Consider the following 14,318-nt stretch of genomic DNA (forward strand, 5'->3'; position numbering starts at 1 on the left):
TGGTTTTTTTGGTTTGGTCATCATATAATAAATTAAATTACATATGGATTAAGATATTGGAAAAAAAAAATTAAAAGCTTTGATTTATTAGAGAAAAACCCAGGAGGCTACTTAAAACAGAGAAAAAAATAGATACATTATCATGAGACATTATATATATAATTTTACATAAAGATAAGCATACTAAGAGGAAAAGGGATAAAGGTTGTTGTTAGGTGCTGTCGAGTCATCTCTGACTCATAGCAACCCCATATATAGCAGAATCAAACACTGCCAGCCTCACGATCCTTGCTATACCTGACCCCATCATTATAGCCACTGTGTCAATCCATCTTGTTGAGAGTCTTCCCCTTTTTCGTTGACCCTCCACTTTACCAAGCATGATATCTTTCTCCAGGAAACGGTCCCTTCTTACAACATGACCAAAGTAGGTGAGACTAAGTGTGGCCATTTGCGCTTCCAAGGAGCATTCTGGCTGCACTTCTTCCAGGACAGGTTGAGATAAGGGACCATTTCCAAATAGAGATGCTGCTGCTGTTGTTAGGTGCCACCGAGTCTGTTCGGACACACAGCAACACAACGAAACACTGCCTGCTCCTGTGCCATCTTCACAATCACTGGTATGTTTGAACTCATGGTGGCAGCCACTATGTAAATCCATTTCCTTGAGGGTTTTCCTTTTATTCACTGATCCTCTACTTTACCAATCTTGATGTCCTTCTCCAGAACTTCTCCTTATAACCTGACAACCTGATAACATGCCCAAAGCATGTGAGACAAAGTCTTGCAATCCTCGCTTCTATGGCACATTCTGGCTTTACTTCTTCCAAGCCAGATTTGTTCATTCTTCTGGTAGTAGATGGTATAGTTGATATTCTTCACCAACACCATTACAAAGAAATCAATTCTTTAGTTTTCTTATTCTTGTCTAGCTTTCACATGCATATGAGGGAAGTGAAAATACCTTGCCTTGGGTCAGGTGCACCTTGAACTTCAAAATGGCATCTTTGCTTTTTAACACTTTTTCAAGAGATTTTTTTTTTTTTCCAGTAGGTTTGCCCAATGCAATATGTTGTTTGATTTCTTGACTACTGATTCCATGGACTTGACTGTGGATCCAAGTAAAATGAAGTCTGTGACAGCTTCAGTCTTTGTCCCATTTATCATGATGTTGCTTATTGGTCCAGTTGTGACGGTTTTTCCTCTATATTGAGGTGTAATCCATACTGAAGAAATTAATCTTCATCAATAAGTGCTTCAAGTCTTCTTTGCTTTCAGGAAGCAAGGTTATGTCATTTGCATTATCATAGGTTTTTAATGAGTCCTTCTCCAGTCCTGTTGTGTCCTCCTTCATATAGTCCAACTTCTCTGATTATTTCTTCATCGTACAGACTGAATAAGTATGGTTAAAAGATACACACACCTTTCCTGATTTTTAACTGTGCGGTATACCTTTATTATTAACACTGTTCTACTTTGACTCATTAGAGAAAAACAATGGTCTGCTGATATTTGTAAACTTTCCACTGACCAATTTTTTCAGAAGTAGACCACTACATCCTTCTTCCCAGTCTGTCTTAGTCTGGAATTGCAACCTGTCCACCATGGGTGATCCTGCTAGTATTGAAATACTGGTGGCAAAGCTTGCAATGTCACTGCAACATGAAAGCCACCATCGTATGACAAACTTACAGATGAATGGGAGTCAGCTACAGATGTCTAAAAAACATAGAAATTCAATCCTGTAAATAGTACTTAAAAAAAATCCAAATAAAACCTGTGGTATGTTTGTGTGTCAGCTTGGCTGGGCCAGGTTCAGTGGCTGGGCAGCTGGTGGTACTTATTACCTATGATGAGACTGGCAATCAACTCTATGGTGGAATCTACCATAAGCAGCTGAGTGTCATACACATTTTGGTTTTTGACACTGCATTTGGGATGTGGTCTGCTTCCTGTATATAAAGAGAAGCCTTGGGAATGGTCTCCACTCTATGGCACACTTGGACCCTGTAGGTAGCTGTGTCATTGCTCAGTACCCTGCTATGCTCTGCCGACCTTGGGACTTATAATGGCCTGCCATGTGGTTTAGTAACATCGGGACTGTGCCTTTTTACCTATCAACCTTGGGGCATATCTCAGTCTCAGCAGCCAGCAGCTGTCTGAGCGAAAAAAAAGCCTCTAGCTCCAGTGGGCTGGGAGCAGGAGGCAGAACTGGACCCCAAGGTTGAGGGGCTTTTACCCAGCACCTAGAGCCTGGCACTTTGAACTTGGACTTAAAGCCTCCAAATCCTAAGAATAAACTCCTGTTTGTTAAGGTCATACCATTTGTGGTATATTCTTGTCTGAGCAGTGTTAGGTAACCAGAACAAAACCATAAAACAAAAAACTTTGGCTGGTTTGTTTTTAAAAAATTATTAAGAGTGTACTGGCTATGAGGCACCAGTCATTCTTAGCACAGCTTATAGAATATGAATTAATTGTACTTTCTGGAAAGCAAGCTGTCAATCTCAATCGAAACTGTAAAATTTTATTTTCCTTAAGAAAAAATAAAGTAAAACGAGACAGAAAGGTTTAGTCAAAATGTATTCATAATAGAAAAGACATGTAATAATAGGGCATTTATTAAATCAATTTTCTCCCTTCAATTTTTATTAAAAATGATCAAATATCAGCAATTTCACTTTCACTTTCACTTTCTCTCTCTCTCTCACACACACACACACACAAACACACACACACTCTATATTCATGGGGGTGGAGGAAGGTAGGAAGAAAGGCATCTAAGAAGTCATAAGTAATACAGATGTTCATAGTTCATATAAAAGGTGTCTATTTTAGCTAAGAACTGGAGTATAAGTTAAATTTAACAAGGGTAACAGAACAAGAGCTAAAAAGTTCTTACTTTTGGTTTAATTTGGAAGAAGACAGAATACAAGATCTTGTGTAGACCAAACTACCTCATTAGGCTTTACACCTTTGATGTTAATGGTTTATTATATTTTAAAAAATGTGTATTTGATAGCAATTAGCCAGAATTACCACTGTTTGCAAGTGAACTTGTATCTGAGGATATTTTATTCACAATGGCTATTATTTTTATTTTTTAACTTTTTATTGTGATTTTGGTGAAATTTTAAAAAGCACATTAGTTTTACATCCAACAGATCATACACATTTTGTTTTTTGACACTGATTACAATCCGTGCAGATGTAACAGTTCTCCCCTCACTCTTTCCCTATGGTTACCCTGCCCCTGTGTCCTTCTTGCCTCTGTATTCCTGCCTTTCTACCTTTCTCCTCATGCAAATGCTGCTCTTCTGATCTGCCATGGTGATTTTTCTAAGAAGTACACCTCTCCAGTGTAGCTGTTCAGCTCATAGGCCTGTCTATTGTTTGGCTAAAAGTTAAGCCACAGAAGTAAGGTCAATTCCAGGCCCAAAAGGTGACTACGGACTAGTCACAGCAGTCTATCTGACCAGTAAACACTGTCTTTTTTTTTTTCCCAATTCTGTTCAACACTTTATCCCACTCTAGCCAGGGTCTCCCAATTTTGATCCTTTCTAAGTGATTGGCATTAGTAGCTAGGCACCATCTAGTTCTTCTGGTCTCAGGGTCATATGGGCTGATATGGGCCCATGCATCTTTGATTTTCTTCACTCTTCTTTGCTCTGGATGAGCAGAGAGACCAAGTGTTGCATCTTAGATGGCTGCTTACAGGTTTTAAGACCCTAGTTGCTACTCACCGAAGTAAGATGCAGAAGAGTATTTTTGTGTACTATGTCGTGTCAACTGAGCTTGATGTTTTCAGCGACCATGGCCCAAGCCCACAGGCCCAATGACTCATTCCCTCAAGGTGCTTAGTTCTGACTAAGAAATTATCCTAACTTTGCCCCCTCTTAGCTTTATACTGCATATGGATATTTTTACAATACACACTAATACATTTATAGGAATAACGTCTGCGAAACTTAAGTATGTATATTGTATATACATGTATATTGTATGTATATACAAACTTAAGTATGTATATATGAATAGGTATATTCCTGTTTACCTATCTATACCTGATCTTCTTCCTGTCTATCTATCTATCCAACTGTAGATTACTGTTGGCTCTTACTGAAAATGCAGTGTTGTGTATGCAATAGTATTTACCTCTATTGTCTCTACCTCTTGTGCACCTCTCTGTATCTTCCTTTTTCTTAGTGATATTGTGCTGGTCACACACTTTTCTTATACTGCCTTTCCCTACACCCATATCAACACCTGTCTCTTAACTATCCATCTATTTACCCTCTCTTCCCCTCCCTTCACATCCCTGGTAACCAGCAAAGAAAATTTCCTTCCCTGTATAAACCTTTCTTGGACTTCTTATGGTAACAGACTCATACAATATTTGTCCTTCTGTGATTGACTTATTTCACTCAGCACAATGTCCTCCAAGCTCATCCACATTATGAGGTGATTCCTTGATTCCTCATTACTAATTAATGTTGCATAGTATTCCATTGTGTGTATATATCATAGTTTAGTTATCCATTCATCTGTGGATATTATATTGATAAGTACATTCAAAATAATTCAGACAGTTTTGAATTTATTTGTAGGAATCCGCATAGTTCCTGCTTTCAGAATTTCTAAGAAGTCTTTTCAGATATGAAGGTCAATGACTCAGAACCATAGTACTGGGGGACACCAGACTCAATTGGCACAACAAAATACATAAAAGACCTACATCGGTGAGGAGCTACTGGGGTCTTAAAAGCTTTCAAGCGGCCATCTAAGATGCAGCTAATGGTCTCCAATCATCAGAGGTGAAGAAGAGTGCAAAAAAAAAACAAGGGCATTTGGAAGCAATCAGCCCTAGGACACGATGGCCCTTGAGACCAGAAGAACTAGGTGGTGACTGGCAAACCAATGCCAATCACTCAGGAAAGGATCAAATATGGAGATCCTGGATAGAGTGGGAGGAAAAATGTGGAATAAAATCCAAAAACTCAATAATGACTGGAATTACTGGTCGGATAGAGCCTGGTGAGACCCCCAATATGATGGCCCTGGGATACATTCTGGGCCTGGAATAAAACTCACTCCCAGGAGCTGGCTCTCAGCCCAACAGTAAATAAGATGTACACACAGACCACTTAAACCAGGGTGGCACACCCACGTACTCAATGGAAATGCATCCCTTGGAGCAAGTGACCACAGGGCACCAGAGGAGCAACTTTAGAACGGAGGAAATGCAGGACACACAGGAGTGCATAACTATGAGGAGACTGGGTTAGAGGTGGGAATGGTGAATGGGGAGTGAAACTAAATGTACACATAATGTTGAATGCAAAACAAACTCTGCTCTGTAAATTTGCACCTAAAGCACAATTTAAAAAAAAAAAAAAAAGATATCAAGGTAAAGTGCCAAATTTTCAGGAATGATAGGCTACACACATTTTAGTCAGCAACAATATTTTCATATCCATTTTTAAATGAACAGATTAAAAGAGAAGACACACAGGTTTACAAAAGGATTATTTCCAAATCACTATATTCATAAGCAAATTTTAATTTAAGAAAAAAAACTATGAGCAAGGATTCTGGATTAAGATGGAAAATTATTAAGAAGAAATAATTTCATTTCCTCTTTGAAACTACAATGAAGAGATTTTTTTTTTTAAGTCAGCAAAGACAAAAAGAACAGGAAAGTGAAATATAATTTTTGAGAGTGCTTAACAGATAAACATGTGGTTTCAGGCACAAAAAAGTGAAACACTAAGACTTTAAGGTGTAAAACAGAATCACACCAACTATCCAGTGTTGTTGTTATAAGTCGTCATCAAGTTGGTTCTGATTCAAAGTACAACAGAACAAAATGCTGCCTAGCCATTTTATATCGTTATGTCTGAGCCCATCACTGTAGCCACTGTGTCGTCAATTCATCTCATGAAGGGTCTTTCTCCTTTGTGCTGACCCTCTACTTTGCCAAGCATGATGTCCTTCTCCAGGGACTGGTCCTTCCTGATAATGTGTCCAAAGTACATGAAACAAAGTCTTGCCATCTTCACTTCTCACAAGAATTTTGGCTATACTTCTTCCAAGACAGATTTGTTCGCTATTCTGGAAATCCATGGTATATTAATACTCTTTGCCAAGAAGACAATTCAGAGGCATTGATTCTTCTTTGGTCTTCCTTATTCATTTTCTAGCTTTCCCATGCATATGAGAGAATTGAAAATACCATGGCTTGGGTCAGGTACGCCTTACTCTGTCAATGACATCCTTTGATGTTTAACATTTTAAAGTAATCTTTTTCAGATTTGCCCAGTGCAATATATCTTGTGATTTCTTTGACTGCAGTTTTCACAGCTTTTTATTGTGGATCCATGTAAAATGAAATCTTTGACATCTTCAATCTTGTTTCTGTTTATCATGATGTTGCTTATTGGTTCAGTTTTGAGGATTTTTGTTTTCTTTATGTTGAGGTATAATCCATTCTCATATTAATTCTCTAGTGCTGCTGTAACAGAAATACCACAAGTGGATGGCTTTAATGAACAGGAATTTATTTTTTCACTGTTTAGGAGGCTACAAGTCCAAATGTACAATGTTGGCTCTAGGGGCTGGGTGAAGATCACTTGACCTTAAGCTTCAACTCTGCCTCTTGTTCCAGGCCTACTGGAGCTAGAGGCTTCTTCAAATTCATGTAGCTGCTGGCTACAGAGGCTGACAAACCCAAGACTAGTAGGTAAAATGGCACAATCCCAAGAGACGAGCAGGCAATATGGCCCAAAATTTTGCCAAAAAGCTAGAGACTTTTTCCAAAGTCTCTCCACATATATAAGCAGACCACACCCCAAAGGCAATGCCCTTTCCAATGTTAAGATCTCAAAGCAGATTCCACCATGGAGTTGATTACATCATGTCCAATCTTATCATGGGGAATAACTACATCCAGCTGCCATGCCACTCAAAAAATCACAGCCCAGCCCATTTGACACACAACCTTAACTGCTACAATATTGGAGGCAGAAGTCTTTGATTTTCATCAGTAAGTGCTTCAAGTCTTCTCCACTTTCAGCAAGCAAGGTTGTGTCATCTGCACATCACAGGCTATTAATCAGTTTTCCTCCAATTCTGATGCTGGGCTCTTCTTCACATAGTTCAGCTTCTCAAATTTTTTGTTCAGCATATAGATTGAATGAATATGTATTACTCATTGAGTAAGTAGCATTTATGCTACAGAACCCTCAAAAGACTTATGAAGTAGTAGCGCCAGGTGCCTCTGGAAAGGTAGGTAAAGGAAGAAATGGGTGAAAATAAGGAAGAAAAAGGGATGGGTTCTGAGCAGCAGTTAAATGTCTTACCCCAGAAGAAACCGAGAGGTTAATTATCTACAGTTAATTATCTATAAATGGTCAATGCAGAGTACATTTCTTTGTCATAAACTAATTTAAGAAAGAAGTTACGTGTAAGACAAAGAGGGTTTTATTAGGAAATTTCATTTACAATATTATTTGTAGACTCTCAAATTTACTCACTGAATAAAACCAACTTCTTCAAATTTCTTTCAACAAATGCTACTGTTGACACAAAGAAAATTAATGAATTAGTGACTTTTTAAAGCCTAATAGGCTTTTTAAAAAGCCTAACAATTGTTGTCATTAGCTTCTACTGGGTCAGTCTCCAACTGATGATGACCCCATACACAAAAAGAGATCAGACCATCATGATCCATATGGTTTTCACTGGCTGATTTTCAGAAGTAGATCATCAGGCCTTTCTTCTAGACCATCTTAACGTGAAGTTCTGTTGAGATCTGTTCAGCATCATAGCAACACACAATACTTCATTATCAGATGGACAGTGGCTGCGCATGAGTTGCATTGACCAGGAATGAACGTGGGTCTCTGGCATGGAATGCAAGAATTCCACCACTGTCCCCCTACTAGTCCTAGGATCCTTTACATTAGACAATTTTATCTCTATGTATTTTTAATTGGCCTTAGATTCCTTTTTCTCATCCAAACTTACCAATGTCATCATCAGTCCTGTCAATTGGGTCCTTCTCTAGGCAGTCTCTCACAATGTCCCTGCTCATCAGAGGATCTGAGGCCCTCTCAATGTCTTCTTCATCATCGTCATCTTCAGAATCTACTGCAGTTTCTGGCAACCCACTCAGGTCCATATCACCAGCCTCACTTTCTGTGGCCTTCAAAACCAACCAAAAAGAAAAAAAAAAAAAAAAAACAACAAAAAACTAAATACCAGTTTTAAGTAAATCATTGGTTTGGGTACATATTTTCATGTTACATTTTTATTGTGTAAATAGGTTAGATGTAGTTAACACTGACACATATTTAGGTACCCAACATTGTATAAAAGAATTCCTTCAACAAAATATGAGTGACTTTATCTCCTATTAAATTTATGGTCATGATTAATGATTTTATCTCAGTAATTTTTATTTCTTATTTGAGCTGTCATGTGGCATTTGAAACATAGTAGAATAAAGAACAAGACAGCATTTGCTTTCACCCTATTTTTCAAAAAGAATTGCTTAAGCTCACAGCTTAAGGGTTTCCATTAATTCTGAACAATTCCTTCTTCAAAAGAGTAGGTGTGAATTTATTAATGCCAAGCAAAAGGAATCACTTCTGCCCTATTAGAGGGTCTTTATGGAAAATGAACCACAATGCAAAGGTAGTTTGATATATATGCCAACAGAAACACTGAGAATCAGTTAAGACAATCCCAATGAACACTCTTGAACTGTAAATCAACAGTTTAAGAGACCATATGTTTACAGGGGATACAGTCTTTTGTCCCATTCATCAACAGAGTTGCTTGTATCAGCAATCATATTTCAAGTTATTAGTTAGTATTAATACTCAAGTATTTGAACTTTTTCTTACCCAACAGAATCACAAATTTCAAGACTGTCTCTTCCATTAGGCTATTTCAAACCAGAAACAGGTTTAGGACATTCCAGACTCTTTTACAATTATCATACCTCAACAATATATATTTATGTATATTAGTCTTATTCAGCATTATATACCTGGAGTTGACTAAATGCTTAAGCAGTGTATGAACGAATTCAATTAAATATTAACTATCTCAATTTTGAAATCATGAATAAATGCTTGTTCAGATAAAATATTAAAACTCTTGAAAATATCTAATAAAATTTTGTGGAAAAATATGTACTTTATATAAAGTTTCCCAACTCAAATAACTCACACCCCACAAGATTTTCAAAGACATTATGAACACTTTATTTTTAAGAATAGGCAAAAGTTTAAAGAAATAAATGATAAAAATATAAACTACTGAATCTAGAAATAGTTAAAAGCTAACACTGAATATTCACAATATGGCAGGTACTGCTTTAAGTGACATGTATGTATTAACTCATTTAATCCTTAAAACAATCCAATGTATTCTGTCTATTACTAACTTTTGTTATTCTCCAAACACTGAGGGTAGAGAAATTATTTTATAAGGTCACTACATTTTATCATGATAAAGTATAGAATTGAGATTAGAACCCAGGAGGGCTTAACCTTAATCACAACATGCTTTTTTAGTAGATATTTAAATATGAATGTGACTTAGATAAAGATCTATATTTTTTCTGCAATTTAGTTTAAGTTAGTATTTACAGAATAAATTTTGCTATTTTTTTTTTTAATCAATAAAATTTCATGTTTCTAAAGCACTGGTTTCTGTTACAGAACGTATGATTTAATCCTACATTTTGGATTAATACATCTGTGGATTTTTTTTTTTAAAGTTTAGCAATCTGTTTTAATCATATTTTTAGTTTTGGGGTATAATTTCCTAAACTGAAAAAATCCATTATAAGAAACGCCTAAAAATATAATAATTGTTGACATAAAACCTAATGCTTCTAAAAGTTCTTTAAACATTGTTCTTAAAATTACTGCTTGGGTAAGACCATTGTGAGCAGAAGTGCTTCAAGATGGAGAGTAACAAACCACTGCTGTTGAGGCAGAGATTTAACTGTGCATGCTCAGAAACATAGTATCTCCTAATGTGAATTCAAAATACACAGAATTACTTTCAGATTTGAGATTGAAACTGAAGTTGAACTTGATATAGTATGCCAAGGCTGTGATCAGACAAACTAGGTCAACATTGTTGTTATCATCACCTTACTTCTGAAATCTACAAATGTGACAATTTGTTAATGCTTCCTATGATTTTCACCCCAGTTTCATCTTAACATTAAAGATTATTACTCATTGCCTTATATTTTCAAATATACTATCAGTCATCCATGTACTCATCCATTAACATTAGCCTAAAGAAAGGACTAGGAGCTCTGGTAGCATAGTGCCTAAGGCATCTGACTGCTAACCAGAAGGCAGGAGGTTCAAACCCACCAAACACTCCTCGGAAGGAAGGCTAGGCAATCTATTTCCGTAGTGATACCTACCGCCTCAGAAACCCAAGGGGAAGTCGCTATGAGTTGGGTCCAACTCAACAGCACATAACAACAACAACAAAAAAGAAAGGACTACTAATGACAGAAAACAGACAAAAAAACTAACTAAAAACCTTTTTTTTTAAAGAATATATTGACATTATGAAAGCTTTAAAAATATTTTTAGTATCTTACCATATATTAAAATATGAAAAATATGTTTCATATGATCCCAAATAAATCTCTTTCATTTAAGTGAATATTATTTAAGTCTTAAAAGAACAAAAAGACCTCCAAATATTAACTGAATCCAGTTCTGCAAAACTGACCCAATGTTCACCCATCTGATTTGTGTAACAATCACTGGTTATTTTCTATCTCTCTTATGTGTGTTCTATTGAATAACAAACTGTGCATAAAATGTAATTCACTAAGTCAGTAACTTGGAGGATGAAATCACAGGTTTTAAATCATATGTTCTGTAATAAATTTTACTTTAAAATACTACTAAATGACTTTAGTAATACATTTTGGAGTCAATGGGTGGTGCAAAGGGTTAAACACTTGACCAGTAGCCTAAAGGTCGGTGGTTATAATCCATCCGGAGATGTCTTCGATTACAGGCCTCAGAAACTCTATGAACAGTTCTGTTCTGCACACATGGGTTACCATGAGTCAAAATGGACATGATGGCAACTCAATAACAACAATACATTTCTAAATAAAACCCAATAAACAACTTTTCAGGAATCTATTAATTTCATAATACATTTGTCTTGTGAACAACAAGATGGTTGGAGACTGAATGGAGTTAAATATCAACTGGTCTACAGGAGAAAGGAGTACTAAACCTAAGAGGAATGCCCGGGACCTACCAGTTACTGAATTTATAGTTGCTGGTAAACAAACAAATGACTACCTCTGCCATCCATTATGTGACTTTAGCCAACTCACTTAATTATCATGAGCACAGTTTTATTATCATCTGTAACTTAGAGATATATCTTCTAATTGTTTACAAGACTACATGTAGATCAAATAAGGCCAAAAAAAAAAAAAACGCCAGTCCAGGTCTAGATCAAAAGTCCCTTTGTCAAGGGGATATATATTTTTGTATTGGTACTAGCACACTTTCTGTCTCTTCCCATCCCAACAATGAGTCTTGCACACAATTCAAATTCACAAAATTTACTGAATGAATGAATAAATAAATAAATAAATAAATAAAACTGTTACACACCTCAGCCCTCACAAAAACCAAACTCACTGACATCAAGTAGATTCTGACTCATAGTGACCCCCTTTGGGCTTCCAAGGTGATAAATCTCTATGGAAGTAGATTGCCCAGTCTTCCTTCCACGGAGTGGCTGGTAGGTTTGAACCGCCAAGCTTCTGGTTAGCAGTCAAATGCCTTAGGCACTATGCCACCAGAGCTCCTTTGCCTTTACCATACTGGTAAAGAAATCTCTCTCAAGCTAACTACAGCCAGTAAATTTTGGCCCAACTGCTCTTACTAATAATTACAAAATAGTGGCTGTGGTAGTTAAGGTTCTATGTCAACTTGGCTGGGCATGGTTTTAAGCAGCTGGATTTAGTTATTCTCCATGGTGAGACTGGTAATCAAATTCATTTCGTGGAATCTACTGTGAGCAGCTGAATAGCTGTCTTAGGGATGTGGTCTGCTCCCAGTATATAAAGAAAAGCTTTAGGAATGGTCTGTAGCTTTTGACATGCTTAAACCCTGCTTGTAGCAGAATCTTCATTTAGCAGCCTGCCATGTTTCCTGCTGATCTTGGGACTGTCTCTGGACTTGTCCAAGTAGTCTGCTATGTTGTTTGGTAATATTGGGACTGTGCCTTTTTACTTCAGAAGGAAGACTGGGTCAAGCTTGAGTTTGTCAGCTTCATCAGCCAGCAGCTGCCAGAGTGAATAAAGCCTCCAGCTTCAGTAGACGGCAGCAAGAGGCAGAGCTGAAGCCCAAGATTGTGGGGCTTTCACCCAGCCCCTAGAGCCTGGCACTTTGAACTTGGACTTCTAGGCTCCAAAACTGTAAAAGAATAAACTCTTATTTGTTAAAACCATCCCATTTGTGGTATATCTTCTGTTACAGCAGCACTAAACCAAAAGAACAAAACTCACTGCCATCGAGTTGATTCAGACTCATAGTGACCAACCGTCTTTGGGTTTCCAAGGCAGTCGATCTTTACAGAAGTAGATTGCCTAGTCTTCCTTCCACAGAGTGGATGGTAGGTTTGAACTGCCAAGATTCTGGTTAGCAGTCAAATGCCTTAGGCACTATGCCACCAGAGCTCCTTACAGCAACACTTGTTGTTGTTGTTGTTGTTATGTGCCGTCGAGTCAGCCCCGACTCATAGCGACCCCTCCTTGGGTTTCCGAGGCGGTATCACTACGGAAGTAGGATTGCCCAACCTTCCTTCCGAGGAGTGGCTGGTGGGTTTGAACCGCCAGCTGTCTGGTTAGCAGGCAAGTGTCTTAGCCACTATGCTACCAGAGCTCCTAGAGGTAATTAAAACAGTGGCCCTGTGTTAAATGACTATCACACATCCATTACTGAATTTCATGTTTTTAATACTTAACGATTAAACTTCACATCAACATGGCAAGTTAGTATTATTACCTCTATTTTCACAGATGAGAAACACTCAAGGAAACTAAACAAATTGTTTAGGGTTTAAAAAAAAAGGTGGAGAAGAAAAAAGAAAAGAAAAATGTGAATAACTGTGCCAGGATCCAAAATCACATCTGATCAAGAAAAATATACTAATTACTTTGCATGATGCCGAGCATTCTCATGAGACTGTTTTCATGAAGAAAATAGTTTACATGAGAAAAAAATTAATAAAACATTTCTGCTTTCCTAAGTTACAAAAGTTTTAAAATATTAAAAACGCAGTATTTGTGTATAAACATAAAAAAAATACTTGTCATTTTCTAGCTTTTTTTCAAACTATAATACTGCCAAGATTAATGTTCGTCTCTAAATGTTTTATTCTAAATAAAGATATGCACAGAAATACTTCATATTATAAGTTATCTTGTCTCTGAAGGAAGGAGAAAGGCTTTTATTTTTCAGGTAGGCTAATAACTCTTACACTAAATTAATCTTTCACAAGTATAGCCTAACATAGTTTTAGTTGCACATTAATATTTAAAGAGCAATATTAGAAAATAATAGTATTCTTAGATCAGTGCTAAAAGCACTGTTGTTTAATCAGACATGAAAATATTATGATACAGCTATTTAAGCTGGTGTAGTTTGCTTGTTAAAGGATAACAATACATAAAAAACTGAAGAAATATCAAATGCCCTAAGTGTTAATTTCACTCAAATAAAAATTAAGTATGACACGTTTTACCACTAAACATTTTAAATCATCCGCAAAGGAACTTTTTAATTATTAAATATTCCACACATTGTTGTTATGTGCCGTGGAGTCGGACCCAACTCACAGTGACCCCTCCTTGGGTTTCTGAGGCAGTATCACGAGAGAAGTAGATTGCACAACCTTCCTTCCGAGTTGTGGATGGTGGGTTTGAACTGCCAGCCTCCTGGTTAGCAGAAGCACTATGCCACCAGAGCTCCCAAAATACATCATCATATTTGAGGAGGGCTGCTTAATAACTATACTTGATATAAATAAATTTTGTACAGAATTTCCAACATAGACAGTTAACCCAAATAGCACATATGCTGGGCTCTGAAATAAATTTAGGCTAGAAAATTATACTGAATGCTTTAAAAAGAATACTGATGCTAATTGAAGTGAAGCAACAAAGTGAATAGCAACCACAAAGTTTATATATGTGTGTGTGTATACATATATATATATAGTATAAAAATATATTTGGAAATGAA

The 14,318-nt window shown here is 36.8% G+C and overlaps 1 protein-coding gene across 1 annotated transcript in view; it reads right to left on the minus strand.

Moving 5' to 3' along the window:
- RAPGEF2 (Rap guanine nucleotide exchange factor 2) overlaps positions 1-14,318 on the minus strand; it is a 412,763-nt gene that overhangs the window by 46,411 nt on the left and 352,034 nt on the right. Inside the window, exon 9 of the mRNA XM_042782406.1 lies at positions 8,026-8,203. Within this exon, the coding sequence (XP_042638340.1) occupies positions 8,026-8,203 (178 nt within the window). The remainder of the gene's footprint in view (positions 1-8,025; positions 8,204-14,318) is intronic.

Source organism: Orycteropus afer, unplaced genomic scaffold, assembly GCF_000298275.1.
Source record: "Orycteropus afer afer isolate SDZICR_OR568_19922 unplaced genomic scaffold, OryAfe1.0 scaffold00305, whole genome shotgun sequence".
NCBI classification, from domain to species: Eukaryota; Metazoa; Chordata; class Mammalia; order Tubulidentata; family Orycteropodidae; genus Orycteropus; species Orycteropus afer.